The sequence below is a fragment of the Mastomys coucha genome, unplaced genomic scaffold (genome assembly GCF_008632895.1).
Source record: "Mastomys coucha isolate ucsf_1 unplaced genomic scaffold, UCSF_Mcou_1 pScaffold8, whole genome shotgun sequence".
Classification (NCBI taxonomy): domain Eukaryota; kingdom Metazoa; phylum Chordata; class Mammalia; order Rodentia; family Muridae; genus Mastomys; species Mastomys coucha.
In genome coordinates, this window is record NW_022196914.1 from 1539977 (window position 1) to 1563117 (window position 23141).

The 23141-nt window shown below is 40.4% G+C and overlaps 1 protein-coding gene across 4 annotated transcripts in view; it reads left to right on the forward strand.

Moving 5' to 3' along the window:
- Mroh2b (maestro heat like repeat family member 2B) overlaps positions 1–14419 on the forward strand; it is a 64032-nt gene extending 49613 nt beyond the window's left edge. For 3 of the 4 annotated variants that reach the window (XM_031360304.1, XM_031360303.1, XM_031360305.1), the window contains 13 exons: positions 774–926; positions 2687–2844; positions 3345–3471; positions 3940–4127; positions 5667–5807; positions 6442–6556; positions 7514–7660; positions 7876–8058; positions 11281–11436; positions 11730–11861; positions 12335–12437; positions 13635–13700; positions 14273–14419. In XM_031360304.1, coding sequence (XP_031216164.1) covers positions 774–926; positions 2687–2844; positions 3345–3471; positions 3940–4127; positions 5667–5807; positions 6442–6556; positions 7514–7660; positions 7876–8058; positions 11281–11436; positions 11730–11861; positions 12335–12437; positions 13635–13700; positions 14273–14379 — 1776 coding nt within the window. In that variant the 3' untranslated portion in view covers positions 14380–14419. The remainder of the gene's footprint in view (positions 1–773; positions 927–2686; positions 2845–3344; positions 3472–3939; positions 4128–5666; positions 5808–6441; positions 6557–7513; positions 7661–7875; positions 8059–11280; positions 11437–11729; positions 11862–12334; positions 12438–13634; positions 13701–14272) is intronic. The other variant, XM_031360302.1, reaches the window with a different exon arrangement.
- The last annotated feature ends 8722 nt before the right edge of the window (positions 14420–23141 follow it).

The window sequence follows — 23141 nt, forward strand, 5'->3', positions numbered from 1 at the left end:
CACACACACACACACACAAAATAGTTCATTGTCTTCTCAACGAAACATCATTAGACCACTTAACAATGAGGGGATATGGTTGTGTGTAGGAATGTTCTCATGTCAATAAGTACACCCAACTCACGATAGTTAAAAGCCCAAGATGATGTCCCTGGGAACTCATTTAACCTGCCAACTTCCACCTGACTGCCTACCCTCAGTCCTTAGCTTTATATTCAGACATAGACATTCACATCCACACACCGCCATCAATCAAACATTCTGAACTTCTCATTCCTAGAGACCAAAATTGCAGTTTTTACTTCCTTGACCTTATTGACTGAATAATGAATAATAGTGGATTACTGCCAGCCACTTGGTTATTCATCATGGTTCACAGTATATGTACTTCTCCTGCACTTGAAACATATTTCTATAATATGTAAGATGTGTATGAAGATATATGTGTATATGTGTACATACATACATACCTATATACTCATTCCACTGTTTTCCCTTCTGTGATATGCTATAACTTTGGGTTTGGAGAAGAAATTGCCACAGCAGGTTTGAGAGTCAATAAATATAAATGACAAAAGAGGTCACCCCAGTAGAGTTTGCTTAGAGACAAAAGGTCAGATGGGGTCTTCTTTTCTCTGGTCTCTGTGGTTTCAGTCATAGGCTAACCATTTGAAAAGCACAGTGGTTTTCTGTTATCCTAAAACATACCCCAGCCACAGGTTTAGGTATGTAGGGTAAGGTATGTGATAATGCATTTGTGGCTATATCCTCAGATTGTCTGCAAATTCATCCCCAGTGAAGAAATTCAGGCGTTCTTGGAGGAAACACTAGATGGCCTGGAAACTCTCAACCCCATGTGCACAAAGGCTTGTGGCATATGGATGATATCTGCCCTGAAGGAGCATGGCGCTTTGCTGGAAGATCAGGTGAACTGACAATCAGCTGTATAACAGAGCAAGATTGTAGCACCTCTGAAATGCCAAGTTACATTTCCATTCTGCTCCTCCTCTAATCATTAAAATCTACTAGGCAGCAGGTAGGAGCTTCAGGGCCTCAGCAGTGTTCCAGCCTATATGTTAACAAGGTTGGGTGGCCTAGCTAACTCTCTGATTACAACTTTCAAAACACAATAGCACTTGGGGGATGAAGGCAGAAGATTCAGAAGTTCAAGGTCATCATTGTGAACTTCACACACACACACACACACACACACACACACACTCAAATGATCCCTACTCTTTCTGGGAAAAGGAAAGAGCTCTAGCCTTTGGAAATGGGATTAGCAGATTCACAGGGTTGAGAATGGGTAGGTGGGTGCTTCTCAGATGGCCACCAAGCCCTGGTAGGGTCTCCATCCACTGCTGTCCTTCATATTGCTCTTTCACATCCCATAAGAGTGTGTTATCTGGTAAGGAGGTTGACAGAGAGTTGGCGAGAGTGCTCAGTCCTGTGTCGCAGCTGGGAATGTAAGCAGAAAGAACACAAGTTAAGTGCAGGAATCTCTGTTAAGTGCTCCAAATGGAAAAGCTCTACCCTGACTCCTCATGTCAAAGACAGAACACACACTACTCCAAGATTAAGAAGCAAGCAAGGAAACAGAACTGAATGGGAGTATCTTATTCACATATCCCTTTGTCAAAATTCTCAACAACACAGCTCTGAGTAGGGTTATTAGAAATTATTCCTGTCCTACATACTTTCCAGTAAGTTTAAAAAAAAAACACACACACAGCAAACTATGTGTTAGGCATGAGGCTAAATGTGGGAAAATTATGGTTGATAAATATAAGATAGTTTGTTTGAGTGTGATTGGCATAAGGTGATTGGTTGCCAGAATGTAGTGAAGATTTTGAAAAGAGTATTAAACCCTCCCCAATTATCACTGAACTGGGACTTTAAGATAATTGTAGTAAGAGATACTTGTAATACTTTTTGAATAATTGAGAAAATATTCTGCTTATGATAAAAAACAATATGCTAATAATAAAATTTAATTTAAATATCTATACAAAGCAAGAAAGGGAAGGTTCTAGTAGAGGCAGAGTACTTTTGCAGAGTTACATACCCTTGCCCATATTGAAAATCTGAATATATATTAAAGCATTCCACACTGTCACTGGTCAGCATCCAAATTCAGAAAAGTGGCTGCCTTCCTCACCCTCTGGAGCTAGCTTCATCTCTTCCATGAGGCCATGCCCTTTGACCCCTCTCCTCATGCTTCTCACTTTTACATTTATACTGTGTCCTTTCTGACCAGAATGTCCTGCTCTACCATCTCTGTAAGATTGCTGCATCCCTTTAAGACCCATACTCCTCCAAAATGTTCCAGTTGCCTCTGGACCACCATTTGCCTTATACTACCTGGATCCCAGTCCTTTGGGTAGATGACTGAAGTACTTTATTGGACACCTCCCTTCTGTCACAAAAGGGCTGCATTCTTTTTCTTTTTCTATCTATTCCTCAACAGGAGATTCCAATGCCCAACACAGTGTATCCTTTCTCTAGGGTCAAAAAGAATACCCGGTTCACCAGCAACACTGAGTGAGGAGTGAGTTGTGCAAACAATCACCGCCTTTAACGTTATTGGCAATTCATCAGCCACCCACCAACAGTGTGAACAGTGCCTTCCTTGTGCCATTCATGAGGAGAGAAAAAGTGACAGCTTAATGTTTTTTTTTTTTCTTAGCTTCTGGAGATTCTGAGCACCATTTACCATCACATGCCTGTCCTCAGACAGAAAGAGGAAAGTTTTCAGTTTATGCTAGAAGCTATCTCCCAGATCGCCAGCTTTCACATGGATGCAGTTGTTAACAACCTGCTACAGAAGCCTCTGCCCTTTGACAGGTAGAGTCTTAATGCATCTGGTCCCTTCTTCTCCCAGAAAAGACCATCTAACAAGGCACCAGGAAGGATGAACTGTCTGAAAGATGGCGAAGGTTGAAAACATCTCCACCTGAACAACAATTTTAACATTGATATTTGAACCAAAAGTGATATTTTCCCAAGCATTTTATTGAATGCAAAAGAGTTCTCATCTTGAAATAGAAATAAATGTATCATGTTTATAATAATAAGAAGTAAATATTGAAAGTGAATATTCCTACTTTTTCTGGTCATGTAGAATGTACCAATGTAAGAGGTTGCCATCTGTTTGGACGTTTATATTCCTCTCTAGGCCAAGATGCTGGGCTGTTAACCAAACCGTCATTACTGCCCGTGACACATCTATCTGCCTTTGCATGTGTGATTATCATCATAATGTTGTCTTAAAGTAGGTCGGATGAAAAATCTCACCATCCAGAGAGTAGTGCCTTACCTGTTGACTTCCTGGTTTATCACCATAGGGACACAAAGACATTGTGGAAGGCATTGGCTGAAAACCCAGCCTCCAGCAGCAAACTCATGAGAGCCCTGATCAGGAAACTGGAAGCCCGGTTAGAAGATGATGTAGCCGGGACAGATGCAATCTCAGTAAGTTGGACAGTTGAACGCTTGTCTCTGTCTCTCATCTACTCTGTGGGCTTGTTCCCATCTGCTCCCAGGTATTGGAGCACTAACCACACTTCTAAAGTGCCCTAATATTTCCAAATTAGTCTTCCATATATCCACAGGACTATTGCTGTTAATTTTGTTTGTTTGCTTGTTTGTTTGTTGTTGAAAATTTCCTATGCTGGAAAACATGTCATACTCTACAGTGTGTCTACTCTAAGTCATTACACTAGTATGATAGTTCTAAGGAACGCAGCCCTCTGAGGCCTTTAGAGACAAGTTTATGTTCCCTTTTGTGTGTTTTTACCAGGGACATGCTTAAATTAGAAAACAGTCCCTGAGAGAAAGTCTGTAACTTTCTGTACAAGCTTCTGTAACAACCTAGTTAGGAAAAAAAATGGCCTCCGAGGAACGAAAAGTGCTTAAATGAGAGGTCCTTTGTTCCCTCAGGTGGCCTGCGCTATGTATGAAGTGATCTTAACGGGGGCTCATATCACTCACTTGTATCCAAAGCTGTTCACCCTCCTCCTGAAGCTGGTCAGCTGCTCCCTGGGCCAGAAAATGCCGATTTCTAACCTTAGTCAAAGGCGACGTGTGATGCAGCTCGGGGAACGGCAGCAGTTCCCAGACCCCTGCAGGTAAACAGCCCACCAGGAAAAGATCACGGGTCTGATCCCACACTCCCAAAGAGGGGCTGTGGGACTCAGATTCGGTGCCTTCTGCCCTGGTATCAAACCCGAACTGAACAAGAACGAAGGGAACAAACAAGGCTTTGACATCCTTTAACCGTGACTCCAGTCCGGTGGTTCATTTTCCTGAGCCAATATCCAAGATATCTGCCTAGCATGGTCACATTAGAAGCAAGGGCAGTGCTTTCTTCCTTAAAGGGCAAACACGATTACCCTTGTGGGGATCTTTGTAGGAAAGCTGGAATTCTATGATATTGACGGCTACAGAGAAAGAAAACAATATTCCAACGAATCTTAAGACTTTAGCATTTGAAAAAAGCAATATCTATCTGTATAAAGTAAAACTTTCTATTAAACCATAGATCAGTGCTTTCTTTTCTTTTATTTAAAAATCATTTTATCTAAAATTTTAAAATACTTTTTTATCATGATTCATTTCCTCCAACTCCTCCCAGATCCTCCCAACCTACACACACAAACACACACACATATGCTCACACACACATACATATACACTCATACCAAAAATTGAAAATGAAAACAAAAAATAAGACCAAAAGACAAAAAAAAAAGACAAAATAAAACCAAAAATCCACCAAAAAACATGGAGTTCATTATTTTTTGGTTTTTGAGACAGGGTTTTTGTGTAGCTCTGGCTGTCCTGGAATTTACTCTCTAGACCAGGCTGGCCTCGAACTCAGAAATGCACATGCCTTTGCCTCCTGAGTGATGGGATTAAAGCCATGTGTGGGGCACTACTGCCTGACTTATATTTCCTATATTTTTAAATGTTTGGTTTGTGTCCATCAAGAATATAAATTGTATTGAATTTGAATGTATACAATTGAGTATAAATAATTGGATATAAATAATTTGAATATAAATAATTGAATTTGAATATGAATAAATTGAATTGAATGAGAATTGTGGGGTACAGATTCTTCCTTTCTATCATGGCATTCTGTTTCCCTGGCCTTCTGCATAGCTTTCATTCCAATGTCAAATCATAATGCAACCTTTTTAAAGACATTTTAAACACCATTTAGACTCCACATATGCTGTAATACACATCACTTCACCAACTGACAGCAATATAAAGGGCCATACCTGAATGCAAGCATCATTGTGTGAGTGCACAGACAACAGCAGCTGCTCTACATCATAGCAGCTGACAGGTTTGCAGTTCAAAGATCCAATAAACTAGACTATTTTTCACTTTCCATTTATAGTGGTTTTTTAAATCTTTTGTTTGTTTTTCTTCTTGGACAGTTGACAAGGCTCTATTGGCTCACATGCCCTGTTGTCTCCTTTGACCGCCCCCCAAGATGGAAGTGTGAGAACTGGACTGTCTTATTTTTGTCTTGAATAACATCCACTAATCTACAAGTTGGGAAAGAGGCTTACAAGAAGTAGGAAGAGTCAACTTGAGAATTTACAACTTCTCATGTCGGGTTTATTTACTTCTATGGCTTCTGCTGTCTCTTCTAGACTCTCAACTGCAACTCTGAAATGCCTGCAAGCCCAAGCCATGAAAGAAGGCCTTGCAAAAGAATCTGATGAAGGTGACAATTTATGGACCCTCCTTAGCAATGCTGATACCCATCACATAGGCGTGTGTGCACTGGCCAGGTAAGGTGTGGGTGATCTAAAATGGATGCAAAAGAGAGCAAAGAACAGAATGAAGATGCAGTCAGTACATTGATAACAATCAAGTCAACATGAAGGGAGAAAGATTCTCCTTGGGGAAAGAAGGGAGTGATTTGTTATTGAATTGGCTCCAAACTTACCACTACTCACAAAGGAAGAAAGAAAGAAAGAAAGAAAGAAAGAAAGAAAGAAAGAAAGAAAGAGAGAGAAAACTATTAAAGTGAACTAATTTAAATAAACTAAATTAAATTCACTATTTGGATGGCCCATCTTAAAGTGTAAGGCTCGGTAGTCTTTCATTTAATATTTCTGTTGAGATGCAAGTATTGGCTTGAAAAAAAACCTGTGAATACTACAGGCTATTCCATTATTTAGAGCAGTGGTCTCAACCATCCTAGCACAGCCACCCTTTCATACAGTCCCTCATGTTGTCTGGGACCCTCCCAACCATAAAATCATTTTTGTTGCTTCTTCATAACTGTAATTTCAATACTATTATAAATCATAGTGTAAATATTTTCGGGGATAGAGGTTTGTCAAAGGCGTTGCAACCCACAGGTTAAGAACTTCTGATGTAGAGGGAAATTAAGTCCCTTTTAACATTTGTGTTTTCCAGGAGCATGGCCGTCTGGCAACATGGCATCATACTGGATATCATGGAGCACCTACTCTCGTCTCTCACCTCCTCCTCTGAGAACTACCGCATAACAGGCATGGCATTCTTCTCTGAGGCAAGGAAAAATACTCAACAGAGCATGTTCTCGAGTCCCTTACTACATTCCTCATGTAGCTTAGTGATACCTGGAGCCACGGAAGAGGCCCTTTAAGGGGAGTTTTAGTAGAGAAGGGACCCATTTCAAAGGTGCACAAGCAGGCACTGAAAGAGAAAGAAAATACCTCTCACAACAATCTCCTGCCTCTTCTGTGGAAACCACCCTTCAGAGACGATACTAAATGTGAGGGGGACAAAATGCAAGGTCAACATGTCATTAGCCCTTTCCCTGGCATAAGAGTTAGCCAACCTAGGGGAGGAACAAGATGGGTACCTTATGTCTTTGCTGCTACTTGAGTAAATTCCCCCTACCTAGACAGTCTTGATCTTCATTACCTTGACCTGTGGGTAGCTCACATCTGGAGCTCAGCCTCTACAAGATTTGCTGGTTCACTTGCAAGGGCTCTCTTCCTCCACCCCACAGTAGTAAGAAGCCATCTTTTTTTTTATTTTATTTTAGATATTTTCTTTATTTACATGCGAATTTCTCCATTCCCAGTTTCCCCTCCAAAAAACAAAAAAAACAAACAAAAACAAACCCCTGTTGCCTCCCCCATCCCCATGCCTGCCACCCCGCCCTCTCCCACTTTCTGGCCCTGGCATTCCCCTACACTGGGGCACAGAACCTTCACAGGGCCGAGGTCCTCTCCTCCTATTGATGATCGATTTTGCAATCCTCTACCATACACATGCTGCTTGAACAATCAGACCCCTCTATGTGCAGTCCTTGGTTGGTGGTTGAGACCCTGGGAGCTCTGAGGGTACTAGTTAGTTCATGTTGTTGTTCGTCCTAAGGGGCTACAAACCCCTCAGCTCCATTGGAGAAGCCATCTTTAACTATAGCTAAGAAGCCTTTAGCCATCCCCTGAAGGGAAAGGATTCCCTTAAATAAAGGGGAGGAGTTTGTTGGTTTCAGCTTATGAAGGAGCCAATCCTTTGGAAGCATGGAAATCTTCGAGATGTACTGAATTTCATGGACCAGAGTGCCCGGGATTCCAATGCTATTCTGAGGCAAATGGCTATCCGGGGACTGGGCAACACAGCATCCGGGGCTCCTCACAAGGTAAGAGGCATTTTGGGGGGAAAGGATTTGTTTAAGTAGAGTTTAAGGTAATAATCTAGCAACACCCATCTGGTAGCTTCATGGAAATTAAGTGAATTAATTAACAGCTTTGGGGTTGAAGTACATGAACTCATAACCCAATTTTAGCCGCCATTCCCACCTGGGAGTCGCTACCCTCTTCATTTTATCGATCAAGAGACTTTGTTTCATCGCAGGTGAGGAAGCATAAGCAGATAATGTTGGAATGTATCATCAGAGGCCTGTATCACCTGGCTCGCACCGAAGTCGTCTGTGAAAGCTTGAAAGCTCTGAAAAAGATCTTAGAGCTGCTCACGGAACGAGACATCAGCTTCTACTTCAAGGAGATAGTGCTACAAACAAGAACCTTCTTTGAAGACGTAAGTGAGCCTATTCCGGAGTCTCCCTTCCCTGGAAGAAGTGAGTGAACAGTGGCCAGTGCTGGTAGTGCTTGGAGAAGGCTGTGGATGCCCTCGCCAGCACTTTGTGGCCACTCCAGAGAGCCTCCACAAATGGTTCCCACACAGGCTGCTGACTCCCAATGTCCCTTTATCCAAGCATGCTCCCTGGCCCAGAAAATACAACTGATCTAAGCAGAGTAGGCTAGAATTATTATAGAGGCGGCTAGCCCTGGGAAGAAACTTGAACAAATTTCTCAGGGTCCTCACTTCACAGGTGGTTCGAGTACCACTTGCCTGTGAGGACAGCACACCCAAAAATGGTCCTTTCTTTCCTCCATTCCCTACCTGATTCTCATTCCCTAGGTTTGTTTCCTGGGTGTATCTCTCAAATAAATTGCTCGTAACTCCTTTGCTTTGGGGAATACAGACATCAGGACAATTCCTAGTTTCTCCAATAGGATCTATTCCACTTCCCAAATTCAAAGACTCTTTTCAACTCACATTCAGCATTTGTCAATAAAGTTTTATTGGAACATAGCCATATTCACTGATGACATATTGCCTGTGGCAACTTTTACAGTCTACCTGCAGGGCTGATAACTGATGAAGGGACCACGGGGCTCAGAAATTGTTATTTATTTAACTGATCAACGATGATGACTAGGCAATCTTAGGAGACAGGGACTCATTTCTTTTCTGTATTCTGTACCTATACAAACTGTGCACTCATTTCTTTTCTTTATTCTACAAATTGTATCTTAGTATTTATTTTTGGTTGTTTATTTACTTCTGTGGATGTAAATATCTGCTTCACAACAACTGCAACCTAATGTTTTTACCGTCTCTAAATTTTTCCTCATGTCCTGTTGCCTGAGGAGCCAGAGAACTGCTAGCCCCCTTTCTAGCGTTGCCTTCATAAACATCAAAGCTTCATTAAATTACTTATTTATCTTCTGGTCTCCAGGCTGAAAACATATATTCCCTCCACTGTTCATCACAAACCTAATTTTTCTATTCATTATGTATTTTATAGGAAACTGATTGAGTTAAATCTGCTGTTGAGGCTTGAGAAGTATCAAAAAGAATTTAAAGCAAAACTACCTTTCAAGTACAACATTTCCCTATTTACTTACTCCAGTATCTTAACATTTCTCTTCCTTTCTGAAACTTTGGTGATTTATTAGCTTTAAGCTTTAATTACATATAATTTTATCATTGTAATTTTAATATGTGTTATATACCCAAAGCCAATAATTCTCAAGCACTATATTTTTGCACCCTGTTCTTTATTTATATTCTAGAGTGACCTGGTATGTGAAAACAGCTCTCTGCCTATTTTTCCCAACTATTTTCTTTAATTTACCAACATCAGTTTAATTCCCAAGTTATCCTCAAAATGCTTATCTGATGTAGAATTTTCTGAAGAAGAAAAAAAAAAGTTTCCCTTTTCACTCCACAGGTAATGTCAATCTTTAGCAAGGAACTAACCGAAGCCTGACTTTCAGGCCGATCTGTTAGATTCCTGGGTTCTTGTTGAAATAATAATATTTTGAATTCTTGAATCTGAGCCCCACATAAGTCACAAGTCTTCTTAACAATCTCAAAGCAATGTTACACCGTGCTATGATAAACGAAAAAATATGCAAACACTTGCTGGTTATTAGGTTAGACATTTTTCACTCCCAGTACGAATTAATTCCACCACATGTGAATTTAAAATTTCACAGAACCTAGATGTTAGTAAAGACATGCAAATTTCCCTCTAACAGTGTCTCCTCCTGCAATGTGCATAACTCGGTAATAACTTTGCCCTCTGTATTTCGCTATAGGTTAAGCATACAATTCTGTCATCAGCCAGCTTTCCTCTTTCCCCTCAGTGTGCAAGTGCCTTCCAGTAATGGTCAGAACGCGATGATGCTTCAGTGAAGGGCAGAAGTGAAACCATGTGCTACACTCTTGTGGCTGTACCACGCCCCTCCATAGCTTGCCACGCCCCCCATAGCTTGCCACGCCCCTCTTGTGCCCTTCTTATTACACTGCCACCATGAGCAATCAGTTCACTTAGTGCTGATTCATTTTCCTCAACTGAAAACTGAGAACTTTGAATTTGACAGATATTCCCTAACTTTTAAGCTAGTTCTGTTGGCCTGCACAGAAAACTCATCTATGCTTCTTTGTCTTGTTGTAAATTTGAACCCCATCAGCAAAGTACACGCATGAGCTAATGGAGGCTTTCCTTCCTGTATTCGCACATGATGATGATGCTCCTTGAAACCATTTCCAACTATGCTGGACCAAAAAAAAAAAAATTTTTTTCCATGACTTCACATGTTCACAGGAGAAGGACCAGGCATTGTAGAGGTTAGGGGGGAAAGGATTTGTTTCATTCTCCCAGCCCCAAACTCCAAGAAATAAGATTCAGAGTCAAAATGTATTTACAAATGCCTTAGCTATATAGCTTGGCTGTTCTCTGACTAAATCATAATTTAAAATATCCCATTTATTTGAATCTACATTCTGCCACATGACTGATTACCTCTGCTCAGGTACCACGCATCTGTCTCATCACACCTTACCAGAAGAATCTCCTTCGTCTCAGGCTATCCCAGAATCCTTTCTGTCTCCTGGATGTCCTACCTTATATTTCCTTCCTAAGCCATAGGCCATCAGATTTATTATTGACAGGTACCACACCCGAACAAACATAAGGTAGTCTTTCTACAAGTCAAGTGTTTTCTTTGACCTGAGACTAAATACCAGGATTCCTGAGCAGCTTTTCATCCCCTTACAGAACGTTTGGCATCTTAAAGAAGAGCAGCGAACCTTATGCAGCTTAGATAAGATAGCCCACAGCTTTAGGTTTAATGATGCAACCAAGACATGTAATGAAAATATATAACAAATGGCAATCGCCCCTGGCTTCCTGCTGCCAACTCCCCTATTTGTCATTCTGCAGTCATATCTCCCCACAAAGGCAGAAATCAAGTCTTGGGTTCTATAACAAAACTGAGTCTAGAGGATTTCTTTTTTAAGCTGTGTTTTTATGATGAATCCTTGGAATGCACAGAAACACTAACAAGAATACACCAGTGCTCAGATACCAGCCTTCCTTCCTTTGTTTGCAGTGTGGCAAGGTGGGGTTGGGTAGCAAAGGGGTGCCAGCAGGAAATAGCCTGTGAGAAGATCCATTTGTCACCACAGGAGCAAGATGACGTGAGGCTGACCGCCATCCTCTTATTTGAGGACTTAGCCTCCCTAACAGGAAGAAGGTGGAAGATATTTTTTGCTGAGGAAGTGAAAAAGAGCATGATCTCATTTCTCCTCCACCTCTGGGATCCTAACCCCAAGATTGGAGCTGTAAGTAGGCCTGCAGACACCTTCATCATCCCTCTCTCTCTCTCTCTAGAGCTGAGATACACAAATAAGCCTTCTCTCTCTGAACAGAAACTAGGCCAGAAGTCACCTTTTAGAACTGAACCCAAAAGCTACTCCTCCACTCAGAATTCCATTTTGTTGTCTCTTTCCACCTTTCCCTTCCTTTCAAGCCAAAGCCTTCTATTGTTGCTTTTACTGTATCAATGAGCAATTATTCCCTTATGACAGATGGCCCTGATGCTATAGACTGTGATAGCAAAAGCTCTGTTTTCTAGGCTTGCCGTGATGTCTTGGTCATCTGTATCCCTTTCCTGGGCCTTCAGGAGCTCTATGGGATATTAGACCACCTCCTTGAACAGGACCTGCCACGGGCCAGGGACTTCTACAGGCAATTCTGCATGAAACTGGTAAGTGTACAGCAGCAGATGGTGCTGCCGAAATAGCAAAACAGGAGTCTAGACAAACCTCAGAAGGATGCATATAATTGGTACCAGTCTCTAACAAGAAGCTGACTGAAGTCTCCTCTTCAGGTCACATCTGTTATACTTCTTGTGTTTTGTTGAAATAAGAACAACAGGACCAAGGCAGCCTTGCTGGGATGGCAGCAATCCCTAGTACTCTCACACACTGTCCTCTCCCTCAAGTTCAATAAGCATCTGTTCTTCTATGGTCCTAGAACTAAGTCTGTTAAACTAGTTCTTAAATCTCCAATGCTGTCCTGATTAAATCTTTATTGAAATGGCCATAAGACAACTTTCAGTCAATCATTGTATGGCTATGGATGTTAACTAGCCTTTAGCATTTCATTCATATGGAATGAAAAAATGTCATCAAGGGTCACTTTCCAGTGGCTGTGTGAAATCATCCACATTTCTTCCAGGCCAAGAAGAACCAGGAAATTCTGTGGATCCTACATACACATTCATTCACCTTCTTCACCAGCAGCTGGGAGATGATCAGGAGTGCAGCTGTGAAGCTCACAGGTGAATTTCCCTTCTGGGTCCCAACACACACGTGTCCGATCTTTTCTGTTTAGTCTTCACTCTGACTGAACTTTTCCTGAAATGGTATGAAACTGGTATGGCAGGAAAAAAAAAAGATGGCAGTCGGGGCAGTGGGGAGAAATGTGTTATCTGTCTTGAGATATCTTTTTTTTTTTCCACAAATGAAAAAGTATACCTCCTCCAACTCACCCACAGCTCCTGTCCCCTGACTTGACTGTTATTCTCTTAAGTCTTCCAAGACCCACTGCTCCAAGTCTTTGGTCTTTATTTTTCCCAGAGTCTTGTTTCCTACCCTGTACTGAGAATAAATACTTTGCCTCTTTCTTTCTTGTGAACCACATTCTGTGTTCTCAAGATGACCACATGAAAAACAAGATGGTCTGAGTAAGGAGCACAGATGGTCTGAGTGAGGAGCACAGATGGTCTGAGTGAGGAGCACAGATGGTCTGAGTGAGGAGCACAGATGGTCTGAGTGAGGAGCACAGATGGTCTGAGTGAGGAGCACAGATGGTCTGAGTGAGGAGCACAGATGGTCTGAGTGAGGAGCACAGATGGTCTGAGTGAGGAGCACAGATGGTCTGAGTGAGGAGCACAGATGGTCTGAGTGAGGAGCACATTGACACAGAAGCCCTTGGTTCTGCTATATAACATGTTTCACTTCCCTGTGTCACCTCCATGCCAAATCTATGACACGTAAAATGAGTGAGTCTCTAAAGATTCTTCTACTATAAAATTTTAAGGGTCTCTGTAAGCCTGTTCTAATGAACCCATCCCACAGTAAGCAGATCTAGTCCGTTGGTGTGGTAGGTTAACTCACACACTTTTTAACTCCTAACTCCACTTTTTATTGGATTATGCACATCATTGCCTTAATTACATTATAAATTTGACACATTCAGAGACCCTATCCCATACAGGTTTAAAATCTGACAATACATTCTCCCCACCCCAGGAAGGCAAGATTGTGAATTTTCTAAATTAACTGGACATGCAAACACTTGCCACTCACATTGTTCAACACCCAATAGAATATCTCCTCACATCAGCCTCAGAGGCATATGGGGACTTAAATCATTTGTCCAGTCACCAATCAGCTCATTAGACTTTGAGTATGTACAATCAGTTCCACTTTTCCCTGATAGTGAAATCAGTAACCTTTTCTTTTGTTGACTTTAGATGCCATTATTCTCCATTTGACCAATCAATATGTGGAGTTATTAGACAGAGAACAACTCACCATGCGTAAGTATCACCCCCTACTGTTTACAAACTTTTGTTTCATTCTTAGAGAAAAAGAGATTGATTGTTGCAAGCTCCAGGACAGCCCAGCAATATAGAACTTTAGCATCCAGTTATTTTCTGAAGCTGCCTAAACCCTAGAATTTCTATGAATTGATCACAGCCTCCAGCTCCACCTCTTTGCTAACATTATTCCCAATGATGTCCTGTTATCTAAACTTGTTGATCACAGTCATGACCTCCTCCTCCTCCTCTCCTTTTCTCCTCTCCCTCCTCCTTCTGTCCCTCTTCATCCTCTCTTACCTCCTCTCCTCCCTCCTCTTCCTCTTCTTCCTCCTCCTCTTCTTCCTTTTCCTCACCCTACTCCCTCTCCTGGAGATTGAAGCTTATAATTCTATCACCAAGCTCTATCCCCAACCGTTCATCACTTTTCATCTTTTAGCATAGAAGGCAAGTGCTGGCTTGAGACCACACAGGACTGACCTGTACAGCAGGGCTGTACACACCAGGCCTTGGCTATGGCTTTTCCTACTAGGCACTGACCCTCCTTATTCATCTCTCTGTCTCCATCTCAGGACTCCAGGCACTTCGGCAGGACCCCTGTATCAGTGTCCAGAGAGCTGCTGAAGCTACCTTACAGACCCTCCTGAGAAGGTGTAAAGAAATCAGCATCCCACTGTAAACCATCAAGAAATAAACTGCTAGGCTTTTTCTAAAACTAACTCCTGTCTTTGTCCTATGAACTCACAAACTTGCATCTTCTTAAAAGCAGACACGGCACCTAGGATAAGAATATTCAAGTATATTTCTTACACTCCATAGTCTTCCAGGGGGTTTCCATTGGTAGGAAATTCATAAATCTGCTTTGGAGATGGCCTGTTATTGGATTAGTGACAACCACATGGCTTTAAAAAAAGAAAAAGAAAAAGAAAAAGAAAGATTTATTTATTTATTTTATGTGAGTACACTGTAGCTGTCTTCAGACACACCAGAAGAGGGCGTCAGATCTCATTACGGATGGTTGTGAGCCACCATGTGGTTGCTGGGATTTGAACTCAGGACCTTTGGAAGAGTAGTCAGTGCTCTTACCTGCTGAGCCATCTCACCAGCCCTGCCATATGGCTTTGATTAGCCCTTTCTCTTGAGAAATGTATGTCCAAGCAGATGCAGACACCAAAAAGTGGTATAACCCGCACATTACACTACTGGTAAGAAGAGGGCTACTGTTATCTTTTACATGTCATCTTTAATATTGCTATCAGACTTTGAATCACTACCCACAACCAAATATTGTCACATGATATACTTTAACCTGCCTCTTGTCTCCAAGGTTATAATTTACGTATCAAAACTATGCTAGGCGTTATTCTACAAAAGACCATTTTTGACATTCTGCTAAAAAGCAAAGTTTCGGGCTGGCGAGATGGCTCAGCCAGTAAGAGCACTGACTGCTCTTCCAAAGGTACTGAGTTCCGATCCCAGCAACCACATGGTGGCTCACAACCACCTGTAATGAGATCTGATGCCCTCTTCTGGTGAGTCTGAAAGACAACTATAGTGTATTACACCGGAGTGAGCTGGGCTGGAGCAAGCTGGGCCGTCCTAAATTCAATTCCCAGCAGCCACAGTGTACTCATACACATAAAAAATAAATAGATAAATCTTTTTTAAAAAAAAAGCAAAGTTTCTATTATTAAGCTACACCAACAAAATGTACAATGCACATTGTGTGTGCATATCTATGTGTGTATATATAGATATTCTTCACATATATCCATATATATATATGATCATTTAACAACAAATACTATGAAACATACTTATGTATTTGCAATGGTATTGATCTTTCCCTCTAGACAGACTACCCCTGAAGATTCCTACTAGTTACATTCTCTTGTCCTCACTCTCAAATTCTCAAGGAAAAATCTTTTGTTCCTACAAAACTAGAGACTGAAGTAGTCTTTTGAGTTGAAGAATATGGACCTACAGTCCATTATTCATTCACTTAAACACTCATTATGTATATACAATTTTTACATCATTGTTACAGCCATAACATAACAATGGAACGTAGCAATGAGAAAAAATAACCTGTCCTTATGAAGCTAATGTTCCATGGAATCTTTGTGTATGTTCTAGGTGATGGAGCCAATCTCTAACATTGTTTCCAAAGATCCTGGATCCATGTAGTTTCCTCCACTAGTAAATAGGACTGATGATAGAATGTTTCAGAAATGATGGTTCTATTTTGTTTTAAAGACAGAGTCTCCTATGGGCCAGGTTGACCTTGCATGTGATGGGGATGTGACCTTGAATATTTGGTCCTCTTACCTCTACCTGCTGAGTGCTGACATTGAGGGCACCTATTACCATTCCTAGCTCAAGCCAAATTCTATTAAGACTTTTGCTATACATTCTGAAGTTACTCAGCACAGTGTTAAAATGACACTCTACTTGGAAGTCCAAAACAAGGGCTTCTTTTTTTTTTTTTAGTCAATAATCCCATTTATTTAGTCTTTGCTGCATACATGACACCATGCCCTTTGTGGAAGGGAAATTTCATACAATGCATTTTAATTATATTTACACACACTCATTCTATATCTACACCCACATCTCTGTCCCTCCCAACTTTACATCCCCCATACCCCCCTTTTTTAAATAACATTGAGTCTAATTTGTGCTGCCCATATACTACCAGGTATATAACAATCCCCTGGAATGTGGTTAACCTACCAGGGACCACATTCTTAAAGAAAACTGACTCCCTCCCTCATGCAGAAGCCATCAGCTGTCCAGAGAACCTCAGGAGTGGGATCTTGTGAACCCCTTCTCCCTCTGTATTAGAAGGGTGATTGGCTTGATATTGTGCAGATCTTGTACAGGTGACTGCAGCTACTGTGAATTCATGCATGTAGTGGCCAAGACAGGTTCTTAAAAAAATACCATGTTCTTCTAAACTGATCACTCCACAGAAGCACTGCACTGTGACAAGATTTCTAAGCCAGAATCAAGCTAAGCTATTCCCAAACCCCTGAGCCACAAAAAACAAAAAAATGATTTGCAAACTTCTATGTCTAAATCAAATAGATACATTATCTGGGTAATGGCCTTCCTTAAACTCCTAATAGAGTAACAAACTATTCCCAATCATAACATATATGAAACAGAGCAATAAAAATAATAGAGAAATGTGGGTTTAATTGATCTCCTTTGGCAGGTTATTTTAAATCAAATAACTTTTCAAAATAGCATTAACTAATGAAACTTTCTTCACTGATTAAGTAATTTCATTTTTTCTACACTAACCAATGTGATAGCCACCAGCCACTTGAAAAGTGGTTTATACATCTGGAAAATTAAATTTGTAAATTCATTTAGTCTCAATTAATTTTAAGTATGTATCCAAGAATAGTTTTCCATCTTTACACTGTGCTGAGTAACTTCAGAATGTATAGCAAAAACCTTAATAGAATTTGGCTGGAGCTAGGAATGGCGGTAGGCCAGCACTCAGCAGGTAGAGGCAAGAGGATCAAGTATTCAGTATCTTCTATAACTTCCCATCACATCCAAGGGTCAACCTGCCCTATAGGAGACTCTGTCTTTAAAACAAAATAAAACAAAAAATAAATAAATTGGTTTGAGACACACTGGAATTATGATCTTCAACACTAGTACAAATTTTGACTAAACACTTTTTCCAATTGTTCTTTATATCTCTATAACACCTGGATTGACTGACTCAAGGAATAAACCAAATAAAGAAAATAGTCTTTGTGGAAGAAGAAACTTAGATCTTCTCCTCATGCTTTTCATTAATCTCCCCCACTCACTATAATTGTCTCACAGACAGTCACCAAGAATGTTTCCACTCAGTCCTCCAAGAACCTTTCGTGCTTATTCCTAAGAGTTTAGCATCTGAGAAAGAGTCCTTGTGGCTTGGAGAATTAGCGGCACAGAAGAAATATGTATTGACTTTCTATGGAAGATACTACAGATCCCTATTAGTGTGGCTCTTGTTATCTTTCTCATTGTAACTGCAGTGTACAATCACTTTTCCACTGGTGTTTGCAGTAAGGTAGATTCTGAAGTGTTCACAGACTGCCCAAAAGGTCTGGCAACTGGTACAGAAGGCTATGCATCATATTTCTTTTGCAATTCTGTGTACTTTCCTTGAACCCAATGATGAGAGCCAGTGTTCTGCTGGTAAATTAGGGATGTTTTGTTCTGCTGACCCTTAGACAAGGACAGTTTTACTGGAATAGAGAACAGAGATTACAGACGGGAAGAAACAAATAGGATTCCAAAAGAATTGTTTAGGAGGAATTGTCTCTGTGCTGCCAGAGTTTGAAAGGATAAAATTCAGAATGAAGCATTTCATCTGGAGCCCTCAATAGATTCTGAAATTAAACCAATAGCTCCTAATAGTACTTTTTGTTGATTGATCCTAAACAACTGTCTTTTAAATCACCTTTGTACAGAATTTAGAGAAAGCACAGTTAATCAGGTATGTTAGTAGTCTGGAAACTAACCAGAAACCACTGGCAGAGTGCAGTTTTCTGACTTCAGTATGCAGAGTTTTATATTCTTGGCAATTCTCTCACTCACTTTCTTGCAGATGTCTCATATTAGGACACTAGAAAACATGAAGAGATCAAGAGAAACACAAGGAAGGGATAGTGGGATTCTTTACCAAAGTAAAATTCTGTGTGTCTGTATCTGTGTGTGTGTGTGTGTGTGTGTGAGAGAGAGAGAGAGAGAGAGAGAGAGAGAGAGAGAGAGAGGAGAGAGGGAGAGGGAGAGAGAGAGAGAGAAAGAGAGAGAGAGAGAGAAAGAGAGAGAGAGAGAGAAAGAGAGAGAGAGAGACAGAGAGAGAGAGAGAGAGAGAGAGAGAGAGATCTGTGTGCCTATATGCATAGGAAGCCACCCTAAAAGTCAAGACCTAAAATAATGGCATTTGTTCCTGCCTCTACTTGTCAAACTTTACTTATGCAACAAACATTCTTACTTACATGAATTCACTCTGGATAGTGTCCAAGATTTTATTTATTAAATTATGTAGTTATCCTCAATGCAAGATAAATTTGTAGAATATGATTTTTCCAAATACATGTAACTCACACTTCTCTTTCAATTTGAGAGCCACTGGAAGACACAAGATAAGAATCTTTCCTTGTGTATTGATTTCCACTTCCTTCAAATATTCTCATAGGCAAAACCTAGGGATGAATCAGTTTCCTGAAACCATTCTTAACTGCAAAGGGGTCAAAATCTGGCGCTACTTTAGAAACAGAGAGCTTGGAGAAGTGCTTTGCCTGCAGGACGGCTTTACCAGAACATTTTCAGTTCTGCACAAAGTAGGGAGACATTTGATCTGATCTTTCCCTGCCTCCAATAGAATCATGTGAAAAGTATAGTTTCACATTATTTTCAGAGACTGTAATTGGGGCTGGAAGAGTGTGCCACACGTACAGATGGAGTATATTGACCTGAGGGAAGGGCTAGACTATTATTTTCCAGTCTGTTACCAATTAGATTGAAGTCCCATCTGGACACCAGAAAGGTTTTGCTAAGAGATAAGGGTGATTCAGGGGAAATGCACTTCAAAACCACAATGAGCTATTACCTCAAGAACAATGGCTGTTAGGAAGAAAAAAAAAAAAAAGAAAAAAAACTAACGATGACAGTGCTGGTGTGGATATGGAGAAAATAGAGTACTTATACATGCTGATAGAGATGTAAATGTGAAAATGGCATGGAGATACCTCAACAAACTAAAAATATAAGTCTCATATAAAACTAGCAATCTAGCTACTGACTATGTATTCAAAGGACATGAAATCAGCATGCTAAAGAGACACTTGGACTCCTACATTTACTGCAGCACTATGCACAAAAGCCAAGAAATGGAAACAAATGTCCATCAACAGATGAATACATAATAAAAATGTGGTGCATATACACAACAGAATATCTCTCTAGCTACTAAAAAAGATGAAATTCTTCTATGTGTTACAAAATAATGGGAATGGGCAGGCATCATGGTAATGGAAGTAGTCCAGGCACAGAAAGACAAGTGCCTCATGGTCTCACCCATGTGTAGACTCCAAAACACAATAGCAAAGACACCAAGAAAGAAATGGTCATGACCAGACAGAATGGATGAATGAGGGAAGAATGATCAATGAGTAATATTTGCAGTCACATGGGAGCAAGAAAATTGCTGAGTTTCTGCACAGTAGCTATACATAATGATAATGTACTCTATACATCTCCCAAAGCTAAGATTTTCTTCAAAGTCTCACCAAAATAACCATAAATATTTAAGTAGACAGCTATATTTAGTGTCAGTTTCAGAATTTTATACAAATTAGTATGCATGACATGAATTTGTATATATAGTTTTAATGTTATCATGTATAAGAGGGAAAAGGCTAGTGAGGGGGAAGTAGGAAAAATTAATGTTTGTTCTATAAAAGTAGTAAAGTTGTCATTGCATCTCTCAGTAAGAAATAATACCCTTTAACAGCACTCTTGAATTACCAAGAAATATTAAATATAAACAACTATCTTCCATCACAAGAAAGGGGATTATTCCAAAAATTGCAAAGACATTATGATGGTTTGTGTTGACTGTCAACTGACTGGATCTAGATGCATTTATAAAAGGAGCCTCAAGACATGTCTGTGAAGAATTTTATTGATTAGGTCAATTGAGGTAGAAAAGCACACCCTACACATGGGCTGGGTCTTGGGCTGAATACGAAGAACAAAAGTTAAGCAGTATCCATCTGTTACTCTCTTCATGCTGACCTCAGATGCCATTGGTCAACTTCTTCAAGCTCCTACCATTTCTATCTTACCTCTATGATAGATTGTACCTTCAAACTGTAAGGCAAAATAAACCTTTGCTCTCTTTAGTTGCTATAAAGGTATTTTGTCACATCAACAATACAAGAAGCTAGACTCCCTTCTTTGAGGCAGTTCCTATACAAGGGCATGCTGATTCTCTTTTGAACACACCCCTAGACCCTCCTTTGCTTCTAAAACTGTAACTAAATTCAAGTTCAAATATTAAAGGTCATCTTAAAGGTGAAGTACAAAATTACAGTCCAAAAGAAGGTATGTTACACTTCAAAGGAGCAAGCTGAGCATTCCCATTTTACAGAGACAGGAGCATGAGAATGGAAACTGTATGTGGGATTTGTATGCTGATGAAATAAGGTTTGGTCTGACCAATTTATTAATATGGATTTACTGAGCAGACATCATATATTCAGAAAATAAGAAAGAGTTCAACATTTCAGTTGGTTAACTTAACCAACATGGTTGACTCAACCTTCATAATACTGCAACCCTTTAATACAGTTCTTCATGTTGTGGTGACCCCCAACCATAAAATTATTTTCAATTCTGCTTCATAATTGTAGTTTTGCAGCTGACTAGCTGACTTTTAAATTGTAATATAAATATCTGTTTTCTGAAGGCCTTGGGTGACCCCTGGGTTGTTCAACCTCCAAAAAGGGTTGCTACCCACAAGTTGAGAACTTCTGTGCCAGACCAATGAGAGGTACCATTTATTTAAATCCTCCTCTACTGCCTAGTCTGAATCCTTATGGGATTAAAATGAGGACCACAGTGAATGAATTGGAAATGTTTAATGTAGAAGTCAAATATTTAGAAAGATTGAAATGTTAGAGTGGATTTATCATAATAGATTATTCACCCAGACTGGTAGGTCCCTCCATCACTGAAAAGAGCCACGGCCACTTGTCTTTGCAAAGATCTTCCATTGGGAAGTGGAGCCATTGAATTAAGACCATAATGTAATAGAAATTAGCAGACACCAAAGAAGCAGATGTCAGACACAGGCAACACTGAAGGTGTGTGTGATTATCATGCTGGGCAGCAGAACCAAAGCAATCTATGGCTGATCAGTGTCCCTAATGAGGGAAATAAAATTGATCAGACACTTGTTTGATTCTAGACTTGTATGAGCAGAAAAATTTTAGGTCAATTAACTAAAACTCAAACCTGGGAAATAAAAGCAGAGTCTCTGGTCCTTCGATTCCCAAACTTAGTTTATAGACCTACAATGTCTAATGAAAGAGAGGTTAAATCCCTAATTCACTACTGAATGTTGAAACTGACTCTGTCCTAGCTTTCCTTTTACCAGGGAGACAATGAACTTTGAAAAGAAAACTAGAGGTCATTTCTGAGACTGCTGCATTTTAGCTGTACACTGACACCAGGTACAGGAGACACACAGGATCACTTAGACCCTCCAGGCCAGGCAGTTGTGAAGGTTAAGCAATCAATGGAATTTTGACCCTCGTCCATTTACAGTGGGCCCGAATGTGCCCTATGTTTATCTTGCCAGCCCAGAATGTGTAATACAGTACATACCATCAGCAGCTGGCAGAAGATCTCTATTGCTTCTCAGACTTGGAGAGTGAAATCTATTAGGGTTGGAAAATCCAAGCAGAAAGTAATAGAACTGCTTCAATCTAGTAAAATATTAATCCCAAAACAGTATTACATTTCTGGAGGGATTGCTGAAATCAAGGACTTCAATGACAAGGGGTTCTGACTAACTCTAAGTCTCCATTTAATTCATCTATTTTGCCCATACAGAAGAGAGATGGATCTTAGAGAACAGCAGTAGAGCACCAACAGCTCAACCAAGTGATGACTCCAACTGCAGATGCCTGCTGCACCAGATGTGATTTCATTGTTTGAACAAATTAACAAACCCTCTGGCATCTAGTGTGCAGCTGTTGATCTAACAAATGCTTTTCTCTCAAGACCTATTAGTAAAAACCATACAAAGCAATTTCCCTTCATCTAAAAAGAGCAGCAAAACACTTTCACTACCATACCTCAGAGGACATCAGTCATAAGTCAGATTGCAAAGGTCTATAAAAGATTGTTGCCTATAGGACATTGTGATTGATTCTGATTACCCAGGGCACAACAGACTGCTATTCAGCCCAGGACTGGTTTACCAAAAACATGTCTAGAATATGGGAGAAATCTCAGGTTGTCTCTTGATATTAACACACCCTGTGATTAAGGTCAATGAGAAGTTTAACCTAATATGGAAATGATTACTAGTGGCCAAATTTCTTCAATAAATGAAGGCTTGTTCATCCTCAGATTATGAAGAAAGAACTACTACTAGTTTACATGTTTGCTGAAGACAAAGGGATACAGACTGGGTAGTGGAGGAGAGTGGTAATAAATGGCACCTCTCATTGCTATAACACAGGAGTTCTTAACCATTTTACAGGGGTCGCTCAAGGTCATCAGAAAACATTGATATTTACATTACCATTCATAACAGTATGAAGACATAAGAGTGGGCCCTTATGATGGGATTAGTGCCCATGAAAAAGAGGAATCTGAGCGCCTCTCTCTCCCTCCCTCCCTCCCTCCCTCCCTCCC